General features: G+C 39.2%; 1 protein-coding gene across 1 annotated transcript; it reads left to right on the top strand.

Moving 5' to 3' along the window:
* Positions 1-10,619: 10,619 nt before the first annotated feature.
* On the top strand, positions 10,620-11,553 carry LOC147860367 (18.1 kDa class I heat shock protein-like). Its single transcript, XM_087324250.1, has 2 exons — positions 10,620-11,010; positions 11,140-11,553. Exons 1-2 carry the CDS (start codon positions 10,809-10,811, stop codon positions 11,409-11,411), a joined length of 474 nt encoding a protein of 157 aa, XP_087180376.1. The 5' UTR covers positions 10,620-10,808; the 3' UTR covers positions 11,412-11,553.
* Positions 11,554-15,367: the final 3,814 nt, after the last annotated feature.

The following is a 15,367-nucleotide window of genomic DNA, read 5'->3' as shown; positions in this document are numbered from 1 at the left end:
ATGTGTATGCATATATGTATATGTCAATGTACATGATTCAATGTATATGAATGTGTGATTGTAATATATGCATATGCAATGTATGTATGTACATGCATGAATGTACATATGTGTATATATGTAATATGTAATGTATGTATGATTGTATGTGTTACGAGCATGACCATATAATATCCCGTGGTAAGAATTTACCGTAGTAATCTATACACGTGGATAAGTGTGAGGGTTAAATGAGAGTGTAAAGAAGGGGAGGATTACTTTTATCCTCGGGATTGAGACAACCCATTAGGTCAAGTGTGAACTTGCCTGGGGGCCTTGGGTATCGCTATAAATAAGAGGCCTAGCTACCCTCATTTGATCATCTTTTGACTACATCGAGACTCTGCTCGTGTGGTGGGTCAACTCTTGTAGCGAGCGCGCCAGCACCAGGTACGACTCGACGCCACGGCGGTGGTATGGGACGCCGATCGAGGCTCGAGTCCGTCTCGATCCCTTCGCTCGGGGGTGGTCGGGTGGATCGGCACCCTTCTTTCTCTTTCTCCTTTCTATCTATCTTTTCATTATCCTTATCTTAAGCTTACATTAGTATCTAGATCTATAATATTTGGTATCAGATTTTTGTACTAATGTTTCTTTGTTTTTCATTTGTCTTTTGATTGATGCTGATCGATCGTTGTGCGGTTGGCCTTGATCCAGACAACGATCAACAAAGAACTTCGGTAACTCTTTCCATAATTTTCTTTCTATTCTCTCTTCTCCCATCAAATCATGTGTTTAGTTTATATGTAATTTTTTTTCATTAAGTCAATGATGTTGTAGTGGTCTTTAATTGATTATCTAAAACGTTTACATATGTGCACGAGGTCAATACCTCGTTTGACATATTAATAATATGTGATGAGTGTCGTATGCGTACGAGGTTAACACCTCAATTACGTATTACGTTCACGAACATATGTTACGTTTGCGTATGAGTTTAATACCTTGATTTGTTGTAAACGATATGCGTTTGGTCTCGTATGCGTAAGAGGTCAATACCTCCATTGCGTATTACGATGATCTCTTATTTGTGGATGTTTCGTGTGCGAAGAGGTATATACCTCGATTACGTATCTCGATCACATCATTTGTGGCTATTTTCTATAACGATATGTTGAATATAGGCATATGTGGTCACATATATACGTATTTGATCGTATATATGTGATAAGTAAACATATGTGTATATTCGTTATTACGTGATTATATCGAAAGTTGTCATGATCGGGAAAAGGATGTTGGTGGCCGTCCTCACATTTTTGTGAGAATGGCGTTGTCACCATCCCTTTTTCAACATTTTTTTATTGTTGATAACCCCGTTGACGACCTCGATTTCGTTACGTAAAGAAACGCCAATAGCCAAAATGATGTTGAGTACGTAGGGCTTGACCCACTTCAAGTGAGGTCGCTCCAATGACGCGCGTATCCAACATCCCTCCCTCGTTACATGGATACGATGCCACCATGAGCTCGTTCTTACGAGAGGCATTCGTAATGACGTGACCATGTGATGGCCCACGTGAGCCTACTACGAAACAAGGGCTCATTTGGCTTCACCATTAGGTTGCACTTTGGCGTATGCCATCGTAATTACGAGACTTGAGGTTAGGTAACGTACCAACATAGTTTTGGTAAATGAGGGCGAAATAAGGACCCTTGACATATATGTTCTTTTAAAAAAACATATATGATCAATTGCCTCGCATATCTCTTATACGCATCAAACATTAAACATTCGAGAAGACCAACTTACTTGGTTGGCTCAAGTGTTTAATGTATTTGTTCTCGAGGTCTCGAGTTCAAATATGACCAAGACCATACAACATCCTTGATACATATGACTATAACACATGTTTAGACTTAAGGTCTAAGTGCACCTCGGGGTCCTCGTAATAGGACTTAAAGAGCCGAAACCACATATGTGGGCACCGAAACATAGTTTATTATTAACATTTTTTTTCGTGTATAAACTATTCATGACGCGAACATACATGGTTGAGCCTCGGGGAGCCACCATGAAAAAATCGATATAGAGATCAGGGAAAGACATTTATTTGTCACCCCCATGGTTTTTAAAACACCTTTGTGTTACCATAGTAACCTGATCTCGAACCTCATCTCATACGTCTAGAGGGGTATTGACGTGAGATAATGATATCGATTAATGCTCGCCCATGATATGTTTACATCACGACATGATGTTATGACTATATCTCTGACCTTATCCTATTTCTTTTCCAGAAATAATCTTTAATGGCTCAAATTAACGACCCGATGTCATCCGCTCAAGCGGAAGGAACTCAAGGGAATCCTCCTGGACAAATGTCCACTGAGATGTATTTGGCACAAATAACCCAATTCCTTAGTTTCACCGCTCAACAGATGACCGAACTTCGGCAATCTCAGAGTGCTCTTGAGGCACGTGTCATTAGTCTACAACGTGAGACTAATAGACCTGATGAGCGACAAGGTGAACCATCATTTGTCGTTAAGCCATTTACGGGAGACAAAAAGGAAAGAACCGAAGAAGCAATCTGCACATGGCTGGGACGATGGGAGTCTCATTTTGAGCTCTATCCCACGCCAGATAGTACGAAGATTGCATATGTCGGCCGAGAACTCGGGGGTAAGGCCGCCGCCTGGTGGCGTGGCCTCCGTACTATGGGGAAATTGCCCGATACCTGGACAGATTTTGTCACGGTTTTTAAGGGCCAATTTCTGCAACCTCCCTCTCGAACCGAGGCAGCACAAGCTTTAATGAACCTCTCTAGCAGGAAATTTTCCTCGCTAGAAGACTATGTTCACCATGCTAGAACCCAAATCCAAAAATCGGGTCTAGAAGGAGACAATTGGTTGATAGCTTGTTTTGTCAATGGCATCCCCAATTCGGACTATCACTGGATAGTGCACGATAAGGATCCAAAATCCTTCGAAGAGGCCGTTGAAATAGTTCTTCGCTATCAACGCACTTCGAAGAAGGACCATAACAAACCCAACGAAGCGCCCGGGACTAAGCAGTTGCAATTTGTTGGGAAACGCAAGACACCCAACGAATTCCTGGATCGCGATTGTAAGCGACAACATCCTTTTCGTGTATTCTGCAAAAAGAAGGGTCATACAAAAGATCAATGTCGAAAGCTCCAACGGAAAGAGCACGACAACAAAGCTAAAGCTGCAGGCCATAAAGGTCAGATTCCTAATGTCCTTCAGGTCTATACACATCATTTAAGTAATTGTCAATGTTCTTTCCCTCACTATGTATTGGGTCCCAATGATTTACTACGTGCAAACGGGTATATCAATGGATCTCCCGTACAATTTTTATTTGATTCGGGAAGCTCACACAATTTTGTGAATGATCGTTTGGTTCAGATATGGGGAATCCAACCCACCGTAAGTGATCACACCTACACGGTGCACTTGGCTGATGGAAGAGTACAATACATCAATGGGGCGATTCATTCATTAGGAATTTCTATTGATACTTATATAGAGGAAGTAGACTTCCATGTAATGAATCTTTGTACCACCGATGTAATACTGGGTTATCCCTGGTTTTATAATAAAAACTCTTCTTTATTTATTGATTGGGTTCGTCATTCCATTTCTTTTGTACTGAACGATTGTACGCATTTTATTCAATGTGTAAAAAAACAATCCCTCTCGATTGTTTCCTCGTGTCCATCAATATCCGAGTTGTCTTGTTCTACGTTATTTTATTGTGTACTTGATCCGGACATTCACGTTTACAATATCGATAATGTCCCGATTCAATTAACATATTTTGAACAACAACAACTTGATGAAATCTTAAATGATTTTCATGATGTTTTTCCAAGTGAACTACCTGATGGGTTACCTCCTAAACGTAATATAGACCATCGTATAGATATTGTACCTGGTGTTGCACCAATAAGTATACCTCCGTATCGCTTAAGTCGATCCGAAGAAGATGAGGTATCTAAGCAACTCAAGGACTATTTACGAATGGGTTATATACGTTATAGTAAATCTCCATGGGGTGCACCAGTTCTCTTGGTTAAAAAGAAAGAGGGCACATGGCGTATGTGTATTAATTACCGACGCTTGAATAAAGTGACGATCAAGAATTCGTATCCATTGCCCCGGGCTGACGATCTAATTGACCGTCTCCAGGGAGCTCGGTATTTTACGAAACTTGATCTCCGTACTGGCTACCATCAAATACGAATAAGTGAGGACGATGTTCCTAAAACGGCATTTCGTACGCGCTATGGCCATTACGAGTTTTTGGTTATGCCTTTTGGTTTGACCAATGCTCCGGCTACTTTTCAACAAGAAATGAATGACATTGTCCGAGAACAACTTGGAAAATTTGTCGTTATTTTCTTGGATGATATTTTAGTTTATAGCCGTACATTACAAGAACATGCTAGACATGTCCGCTTTGTTTTACAAACATTGCGTGACAAACAGTTTTATGCGAAGATCTCAAAATGTGAGTTCTTCAAGAAATCAATTACTTATCTAGGACATCTCATAACCGAACGAGGAGTTGAAATTGATCCTTCTCGCATTGAGAAAATCAAGCTTTGGCCCACTCTTCGGAATATTCGAGAAGTTCGATCATTCCTTGGTTTTGTGGGGTTTTTGCGAAAGTCTCTTCGTAATTACTCCCAATTGACGACGCCGTTTACTGATCTTTTAAAAGGTCAAACGCGTAAGTCTACAAAACCTATTGTGTGGAATGCTACAATAGACCTTGCCTTTAAGGAACTCAAGGACCTGGTTTGCAAGGCTCCTTCACTTCTTTTACCCGATCCTTCAAAACCTTTTGAGGTTGAAACCGATGCAAGCGATTATGCTATAGGTGCTGTCTTGTATCAAGATGGTAAACCAATAGCATTCGAGAGTAAGAAACTTGATTCTGCTCAATGTCGGTATACCGTTCAAGAAAAGGAATTATTTGCAGTTATACATGCGCTCAAAACATGGCGCCATTATCTTTATGGAAATCACTTTGTGGTAACTACGGACCACGAGTCCTTGAAATATTTTTGTGACCAACAAGACCTGAAAGGTCGTAAGGCACGATGGGCTGATCTCATCCAGGACTTTGATTTTTCCATACGATATCGTAAAGGTTCCATGAACATTGTCGCTGATGCACTAAGTCGCATCCGTGAAGTTAACACGCTTAGCTTCACTGAAATATCATCAGATCTTTATGATCACCTTCGAGGAAAGTATCCTGATGACAGTTATTTCGCAAAATACTGGGCTAGAGTTGAGTCTGGAACAGACACCACCACATCCTTGAAGGAATACTTCCACATTGCTAACGGTTTGCTCTACCGTAATGGGAAGGTTTGTGTTCCAGATTTACCCGAGGTCAAAAAGAGGATTCTTTTTGAATGCCATGATGCACCCTCAGCAGGGCACCCTGGAATACATCGTACACTCGTTCTCATCTCCACTCAATTTTATTGGCCTAAGATGCGTCCTGACATACATAGCTATGTGACTAAATGTCACCAGTGTCAGGTTAACAAAGCCGAGCGACTTAAAGCCGCAGGACTTTTACATCCCTTGGACATTCCCAATAATAAGTGGGAAAGTATATCCATGGATTTTATTGTTAGCCTTCCTCGCACCCAAAAAGGTCATGATGCCATCTGGGTTGTCGTTGATCGACTAACTAAAATGGCCAGATTTATTGCTACTAAAACCACGGTAACAGCTCCTGAATTGGCTTACCAATTCGTTGACGAATTGTTTCGTTTTTATGGGTTACCGATGGATATCGTGAGTGATCGAGATCCAAAGTTTACTAGTGACTTCTGGACACAAGTCTTTAAGAAGTTAGAAACTACGTTGAGCATGAGCTCCACGGATCATCCTCAATCCGATGGACAGACAGAACGAGTAAATCAAATTATTGAGGACATGCTTCGAGCATACGTTGGTGCAAAACCAACAAAATGGGAACGTTATCTCCCAATTTTGGAGTTTGCTTATAACAGCTCCAAGCATACGTCGACGGGATATAGTCCTTTTATGTTGATGTATGGTTTTCAGCCACGAGCCCCGATTGATGTTACTATACATCATGATGAGTTGCGAAGTACGCAAAACTTCCTTCGGGATATGCAAGATATGTTGCATATTGCACGAGATAATATAAAAACAGCTCAAGATAGAGCGCGTTTTTATGCCGATCATCATAGGCAACCTCGTGTATTCAACCCTGGACAGAAGGTATTTTTACGTGTACCTCACAATTCCAAGACATTGTCTACGGGTAAGTGCGCTAAGTTAGCCCCACGGTTTTGTGGACCTTTTACAGTCCTCAAACGCATTGGGTCATCAGCCTATCGTCTCGCTCTTCCCGATGGTGTCGGAATTCATCCAGTCTTTCATGTGAGTCGTCTAAAAGAACTTCTAGGTTCTGGCGACAATACAGTTACGACTGAAACTCTGGTTACTTCTGAAGAATTATCTACTAAACCACATCTACCAGAAAGAATTCTCGATGTTAAAACAAAAAAATTACGTACTAAAGAAATCCGAGAATTTAAAATAAAATGGTTGGATAAATCAATAAAAGATGCCACATGGGAACGCGAAACTACTCTTAGAACTAACTTCCCTAACTTTCCATTGCAAGAGTGCAATGTTTTAAAGAGGGGGAGTATGTTACGAGCATGACCATATAATATCCCGTGGTAAGAATTTACCGTAGTAATCTATACACGTGGATAAGTGTGAGGGTTAAATGAGAGTGTAAAGAAGGGGAGGATTACTTTTATCCTCGGGATTGAGACAACCCATTAGGTCAAGTGTGAACTTGCCTGGGGGCCTTGGGTATCGCTATAAATAAGAGGCCTAGCTACCCTCATTTGATCATCTTTTGACTACATCGAGACTCTGCTCGTGTGGTGGGTCAACGCTTGTAGCGAGCGCGCCAGCACCAGGTACGACTCAACGCCACGGCGGTGGTATGGGACGCCGATCGAGGCTCGAGTCCGTCTCGATCCCTTCGCTCGGGGGTGGTCGGGTGGATCGGCACCCTTCTTTCTCTTTCTCCTTTCTATCTATCTTTTCATTATCCTTATCTTAAGCTTACATTAGTACTATGATCTATAATAGTATGTGTAACAGTGTATGCATATATGCATTCATGAGTGTGTGGATGTTTGTTCGTAATATTCATGTATGTGTATGTATATATATGTATGTATTGTAGTTTGTGATGATATGTATGTGCATATATAATGTATGTATGTATGTGTATGTAACGTATTTATGTGTATGCATGTATGTAATGTATGGATGTATGTTTCTAAAACTTATAATATTGTAGGCATATGTATGTAATATATATGGTGATATGTGGAATATGTATGTAGATATGTAATGTATGTATGTGTGTGCATATATGTATATGTCACTATGCAAGATTCAATGAGTATGGATGTGTTTGTAATATGTGCATAATATGTATGTATATATCCAATGTACGTACGTATGTGTGTGTGTGTATGTGGTCATATGTATATAAATGTATGAATGTATGTATCTGTATATATGTATGTATATTTTTGGGATATTTCATGTTTAGTATGTATATGGCTCGTATAACGATGTAAGTTTGTAATATGTACATAATATGCATGTATATATATATCCAATGTATGTGTAAGAACACATATATCTAATGTGTGTGTGTGTGTGTAGGGATCGACAACGGCTTGGTTCAAGCCTAAACCGTTTGGCTAAACCGGCTTAGAGGCTTAGAGGCTTAGAGGCTCGGCTCGGCTCGGCTTAGGCTTGAGCTTGCCTTAACAGTTTGAGCTCGGCTTGGTTTGGTTTGAGCTCCAAACCGGCTCAAACCGGGACTACAAGATGAGAGAGAGAGAGAGAGAGAGCTAGGGAGAGAGGGGGGGGGGGGTTTCCACACCGTTTGACAAGCCGGTTTTTAAGCCGTTTTCGAAACTAGTTCCCAAACCGAGTTAAGATCGGTTTGGTTTAGTTTGGTTCAGGTTTGAGAACCCCAAAACGGTTTAGGCTAAACCGGAAGCCAAACCGGCTAAGCCTAAACCGAACACATTGTTGATCCCTATGTGTGTGTGTATGTATGTATGTATGTAAGAATTGTGGTTTGTATGGTCTAATATAATCTAGGGAAAAGTACTAGGATACCCCTGGAAGTTCGTCTATTTACCAAAATGCCCCTGGAAGTTCCAAATTTACCAAACTACCCTTATGTCCAAAAAAATACACTTTATAAAGTAATTATACACTCAAATCTACAAGCCCTATTTACCAGAATACCCTTAAACCTAAACTTATTTACCATAATGCCACTATATACCTATTTTGACCAATTTATACCACTTTTATTTTTCAAAATACATCATAAATCAAACTAAATTATCAAAATTAAATTATATACCAAAAATTTCAATTGAAAGGTCACCTTAAAATCCAATTCTATGAATTTACACCGAGTTATACTGGCTTAATCCCATAAAACCAAATTTGTGATTGAAGTGACCAAAATTTAATCTTAAAACCAAAACATTTGATCGCACACCAAATTTTACCATTGGGATGCCATTTTGAAGCCAAATTCCATGAATTTGCGGGGATTCACAAACAATTTCGATAACATGTAATTATTACATTTCGATAATTAATTTTGGTTTATGAGTGTAAAATGAGGAAATTTGGTTTAAGATGGCATTTTAATAGCAAAGTGTTATGTGAGGTTTCGTTTAAAATGACATTTTGGTAGTAAAGTTTTTCGTGAGATTTGGTTTAACATTTTGGCCGCAAATTGTTTGTGAATTCTCAAAAAAAAATTCCCCCAAATTTTTTTCTCTCTTCTCTTTCACATAAAGCGCAACCCAACCAGACATCACAAATACCCTCTCTTCTTCTGTAGTCAGCTCGTTGCTGCTCCTACCGCTACTCCAATCCACGTCACTCACCACGTTCTTGCTCCTAAATTTGTCTTTAGGTATGTGTTTTCTTTCCTGTCTGTTTTTTGTGTCTCTTAATTGTGAATGAATATGAGAGAAGGAAGAGAAGAGAGGTTCTAAATTTGTGCATAATTTAGATGGAAATGTGTTAATTATTTAGAAATTGTGGATAATTTCTTTAGTTTGATATCCACATATTTTGTTGTGGCTGATATGGCATGTGGTTTAGGAGAAATAATCCACATATTTGGCTGAAATAAGATAAGTAAAATATCGTAGGGTTTTGAATCCGCAAAATTTGATTGATGGCTGAAATAGGGTAAGAAAGATATCCATAAGTAGACATTTGTTTGGAAGATGTCCATACATATAATAAGCTATTAATCGATTAATCCATTAATAGCTTTCCCTTCATGCTAGTTCACATAATAAGCTATTCATCGATTAATCAATTAATAGCTTTCCCTGTCATGCTAGTTCACATAATAAGTTATTAATCGATTAATCCATTAATAGCTTTCTCTTCATAGACCCATGCCCAACCTATTTAGTGGTAGCATTGGAACATTTAAGTTCAATTCATTTTGTGGTTCACAACATTAGTTTTTCTCCAAAGCAAAGTTTCAACGAAATTAGGTCAAGATTGTACCTACATCCTAACATGTGTGCCTCCTTGATGGATAATACTCCAACTTAATTGGAGAAGACCCAATTCATTCGTCTATGAATTTTAAGTTATTTGTGACTTAAATAAGGTCATGTGCATTAAATGTCAAAGAGTTTAAACCTTCAAAAGGTTTTTGTACATCGACACTTGATTGGTAGGGGACAAAATATTGAGGTGAATTTAGCTAATTAGCATTGCATATTACAGAGATGAATTTAACCCATAAGCGAGGTGTTGGACTTCCTTTGAATGATGAACAAAGGCTACAAATTTTGGAGTTAGTGGAACAACTATCATCTCCTTCTCTTCATAACATAGGTAGACAATTTGGTGTAAGTGAATCAACCATTAAAAGTTCGATCAAGAAGAAATATAGAGATACGATTGTGTGCTCAACAAAAAGATCACAATGCAAGAAAAACAACTTTTAGAGGATCAAAAGGAAAATATCCCAAATTAGAGGAACGATTGGATTGATGCATCTCGTCGATTACCAATTGCATTGCCACCATCCGTTATTATGGAGAAGGCTCGACAATTGGCATCAAAAATGAATATTTTTGACGATGACTTCAAAGCAACTTGGGGTTGGTTTAGGAAATTTCGTAATACTATTAATTTATATGGTGAAGGAGGGGCAGTTGATAGAAATGACCCTGAATTGTTGGTTTTATGGAAAGACTTACAAATCATATTTTTGTTGATCATTTTGTTGTTTTCTAAATGTTTGTTACAAATTTCTATTTGGTTCGATGTATGTACATATATATTTATTGAGTGCAAAATATTTATATGGGAATCAATACTTTTTTGTTCTAAGAAGGAGAATGGTTGTGCGTCTTTTGAAACTGAAGGAGAATGGTTTCGCGAATGTTCTAGAAAGCATAAGACGTTTCTAGAAACATCTGCCCCTCCCCTCTTCTTCAAATACCCCATAGCTATTCGATCAGTCATCCATAGCTGAAAATCATCGAATTTCTTCACACAAACATCTATCCATCGCAGATAATCATCGAATTTCTTCACACAAACATCGATCCATCGCAGATAATCATCGAGTTTCTCACTGAGCATCTATCCATCGCTGCCATTTTCTCTCATCGATCTCTCTCTGTATCCAGAACCTCAACCATTTGACCATGTCTGTTTCGCTCTTTGGACGTAGCAATCGCAGGGGGGGAGCATCAGAGGGCCCTCTCGATGCTTTCTTCTCCGACTCCCTCATCTTCCCCTCATTCCCTGATCATCCGGGCTTCGCACGTGATGCCGCAGCTGTAGCCAACACGCAGGTAGATTGGAAGGAGACTGCGGATGCTCATGTCTTCAAAGCAAATTTGCCTGGTAAGTAGTCTGCCAGACGACTAATTAGAATATCTCACTTCGCAATCGCTATTATACTGGGACGGATCTGCTTCTCTTCTGTATCAGATATGTTTAATCTGATGTTTCCAAATAATGAATCATTTTCAGGTCTGAGCAAGCAGGAAGTGAAGGTACAGGTGGAGGAAGGGCGCGTGTTACAGATAAGCGGGGAGCACAAGAAAGAGGAAACATCTTCTTCGGACAGATGGCACCGTGTGGAACGCTCGCATGGTAGCTTCCTCCGCCGTTTTAAGCTCCCTGAGAACACGCAGGTGGACGATGTAAAGGCGGCCATGGAGAACGGCGTCCTCACTGTCACTGTCCCCAAGATTCCTCCCCCTGAGCCAAAATCGGCCATTCGAACCATCAATATTTCTTAGGATCAAATTTGTCTTACATTTTTGCTTGCTTTCTCTCTCAATCAGAAACCATGTTGTTAATGATTCTCATTGTAGCTGCTAAATATGAGTAACTGCTTTCTAAATCAATTGCAATAGAACCATTTAAGTTTCGCGTCCAACACTTCGTTGTCCAAATCTCTTCTTTGACCACTTCTTCTTTTTCTTAACTTTAGCATTGTGATCTTCCGTGTCTCCTTCAATTGGTAAAAAAAAAAAAGGTTTTTAAGATAAACGTATTGTCCAGTGATAAGTTTACTATGAGTAGCTTATTAAGTAAATGTGCAAATGTGATATTCTTTAACTTATTATGATGTAAATATGTAAATTTGATGTTCTTTAAGTAGATTTAACATGAGTTCACATTTGAACAAGTAAAAGGTCTTCATGAACGATAATGGCCTTTCTCCATTTTCTATATGGCATACTCCACTCTGCTGCCGCCTCATAGCTCACCCCCATCTTGCTCAGGTCCAAAGCATCATTAGCCGTCACTGTTTCTCGTTTTAGAAGATGAATTCGGCCTTGAGGAAGTCTTGTTCAGTAGATCTTTAACCGTGGGGGTCACCCATGAACATGTCTGCAGTGTTAGCAGTCATGAGGGAGTGGTAGAGGATGTTGAGGTTCTCTTGGGCGATCTCTTGGGGTGTGTTGGTCGTGGTCACATTGGAGACAGCATTGATCCGGACAAGCTCCAACATTGGGACGTGGTTGTGATCGCACTTTGCCTCATAGAGGAGGGTGTCATTGTTGGTGAAGTAAATGGGTGGATTAGGATCACCAGGCAGCTCAGATGGATATGATTGGAATGAAATGGAGTCTTAAAGTGTACTTCTATTTTGAATGATTGGAATGAAATGTGGTCTTAAAGTGTAACTATGTATGTAAATGAAAGCTTTGATACAGTAAGTATGGTATAATTATGGTGAGAGAACCAAACAAGTATTGATTTAATAAAATGAATGAAATACTTTGAAGCTTGAGATGTGTGTGTGAGGTTATATATGCTAGCATTCATACATACATGTGGGTGCGGTAGTTATGCACACTTTTTGAACTTTACAAAGAGAAGAGTTAAGAGAAACCTTCTCCCTCTTGTTCCATATCTTTTCCTTGTGCCTTTGTGTTTCTAGTAGTATAGATGGTTGCATTCATTAGTCATTGACATAAACTATGAGTCTGGTTTTCCAATGCAAATTGATATGTAATGTGTGTCATCTTTGAATACAATCATCTTGTTTAAAATCACCTAATGAGGGAGGTCCCCTCAATTGCAACTTCAAAGGAGAGCCTTCCGTTTAGAGACCATAAGTGGCTTGCAATTTGGTTTGGGCATAAACCTCCTTACAAACAACCTACTATGGATATGAATATGTAGGAGGTAAAGCATGGGCGGTTTTTAGGGTTGGGTGAATCCCCCAAATTATTAGTCTCCTTGATCCAAACATTGTATGCCTATCATGACGACAAATTGTCATTGAGACTTGATGTTTGTAGGTCATGGTCATTTAGTGTTGATGAAAATAATTTAAAATGTTATAACGATTATTCAAATGTAAAAAACGTGCAATATTCCTTATAGTCAATTGTGACAACCAACACGAACAAACAAAGAAGAAGGGAGGGGATGTTTAGTAATGGGGCATTATTTACATACAACTTTTCTACACCATATTTGTGGAAACAAAACAAAATGATGTGTACAACACCTCTAGAAATATAGCAGAATCAAGCATAACATAAATCCAATAGATAATTTTAGAGTCACAAATATTGCCCGTCATCAATTCAAAAGCCCCAAACGTCAACAGAAAAGCATTTTTAAGTGGATGTTTAACACAAGGAGATATCTCCGAATAATATTATATTTGTTAAATAACTCCCAAACAAAACCCTTATTCCAAGCCAAATAAAAGGAAAGCCTAAACTATTAAGATGGAAAAACTAGTACTTAGGCATTTGATTGAAGTTGAGAGAGAGAGAGAGAGAGAGAGAGAGAGAGAGAGAGAGAGAGAGATGAAAGCGCTATAGCCTCTCTTAGGAAAGTGAAGAAGAAGTGAAACAAGCCCAAAAGTTAGCTTTTCTACTTACCTTTACATTTACTTCATTTTATATTTGTCCCCTTCACATAATGGAGACAAATGATTCTTCTCTAAGTTTTGCATTTTGTCTCTTTTCCATTACATTGTTTCCTCATTTGAATACTCTCATGTGAATACCAATGGTCGTGTTGGTGAAGTGTACACAAGTGACAAGGTTCTTAACAATGTGGTCAATCCGCATGGTTGGATATTTGCCACTCATGAAATCATCCAATGAGACCGATAATGTGGTTGGTTTGTTTAACCGACTTTTCCTTGTGTATCATGCATGAACTTGGTTGTATGGCTCATCACGAACAACAACATGCCATGTGTATCATGCCTAGAGTTGGAAGCACAAATAGTGACTACATGCTATCCATGGCATAAACTCTTCTCCTTTTGACAATTCACCTCCATGTGACAAAGTTCAATACTATACCAACACAATGGATTGATGTGGTGGTTTCGTCTTAATTACCCTTTGTTCTAAAAGTTTATCTTCTAGCTTTTGCTTTCATCTAGAATTTCATAAATTAAGTCTCTTTTGGATGCAAATCTTGCCTCCTTATTACTATTCCATGCATCCAAAAATCATGTGATCATGCATACATGGTGCTTGGCAATATCAATGGACACGGTTTCATCTTTTTTTGGAATCAATACTTTTTTTGTTCTAAGAAGGAGAATGGTTGTGCGTCTTTTGAAATGGGAGTCTCGAGGTTTCGTGAATGTTCTAGAAAGCTTAAGACGTCAAGTTCACCACTTGTGTCGTGCCTTTCGGCGCCGGATTGTTTGCGTGAGTCGGATGGGAACCGTTGGGGTTTTGGACTAGGAGAAAGAAGAATATGAGATAATGTTAGTTAGGAAAAGATTGCAAGAAGAAGATATGAAAATCGTGAATCCCTCGAGTATAGTGTATTAATTGATACTTAGATTGTAAGTGAGAAATAGATGGCAAAAAATCGTGAATCCCATGAATATTTTATATTAATCAACCCTTATAAAAATCAACAACCATATACATCTTTTCTCTCTTCCTTATATAGTGATGGAAGAGTCTAAGTTTATCACATGCAAGCATCATGCTTTTTCTAACTTTAGTTTTCATGCACACTACATGTGCATGATGAGCTATCTGTCACATCTTTTCTTTTAACTCGAGTGTGTATGCATGAATAACTTTTTCTATCATGCTTATCTAGAATATTTACATGGGATAAAGTTTAGTATAACATTAAAACTCATAATATGCTAGTACAATGATAAGGCTTAAAATCGTTAACATGGAGGTATAGGGTTCGAATCTTGCCCTATGCATATAACAATATTTTTAATATTTTCTTTTATTTATTTATGCGTACTACAATCAGATATATTTTTAACATATTTCACGTAGTGTGCGAATTACACTATGACACCGGTAGTCAGAAGCCAAGGACGGAGATATCCTCTCCGAGAGAGAAGAGCCCCCTGGAGATTTCCGGATGCAGAGCATGTGTTGCTAACCGATGAGGGGCAGCCGGAAAGCTTCGAAGAAGCAAAGAGAGACACCCACTGCCGCAAGTGGTTGAGTGCCATGTAGGATGAGATGGATTCCCTGTATGAGAACCACACATACGAACTGACGGAGTTGCCGAAAGGGAAGAGAGCACTCCGGAACAAGTGCACTAGGTGTACAAGCTGAAACCGGGAGACGCCGGGAATCCACCAAGGTACAAAGCCCAGATCATGGTGAAGGGCTTCCAACAGAAGAAAGGAGTGGACTTCGATGAGATCTTTGCCCCGGTAGTAAAGATGACATCCATCCGGACAGTATTGGGCATAACTACAAGCATGGACCTCGAGGTAGAGCAA

Source organism: Azolla caroliniana, unplaced genomic scaffold, assembly GCF_043228905.1.
Source record: "Azolla caroliniana isolate FFs.n. ecotype wild unplaced genomic scaffold, voAzoCaro1.0.p SCAF_9, whole genome shotgun sequence".
Lineage (NCBI taxonomy): Eukaryota > Viridiplantae > Streptophyta > Polypodiopsida > Salviniales > Salviniaceae > Azolla > Azolla caroliniana.
The sequence above is the reverse complement of the archived record's forward strand: the minus strand, read 5'-3'. Positions and strand labels throughout refer to the sequence as shown.

Excerpts from the sequence above, each read along its gene's own strand:
- LOC147860367 (XM_087324250.1), top strand. The coding sequence starts at position 10,809 with ATGTCTGTTTCGCTCTTTGGACGTAGCAATCGCAGGGGGGGAGCATCA. Across the intron at positions 11,011-11,139 it reads CTTCAAAGCAAATTTGCCTG|GTCTGAGCAAGCAGGAAGTG; the intron begins GTAAGTAGTCTG and ends AATCATTTTCAG.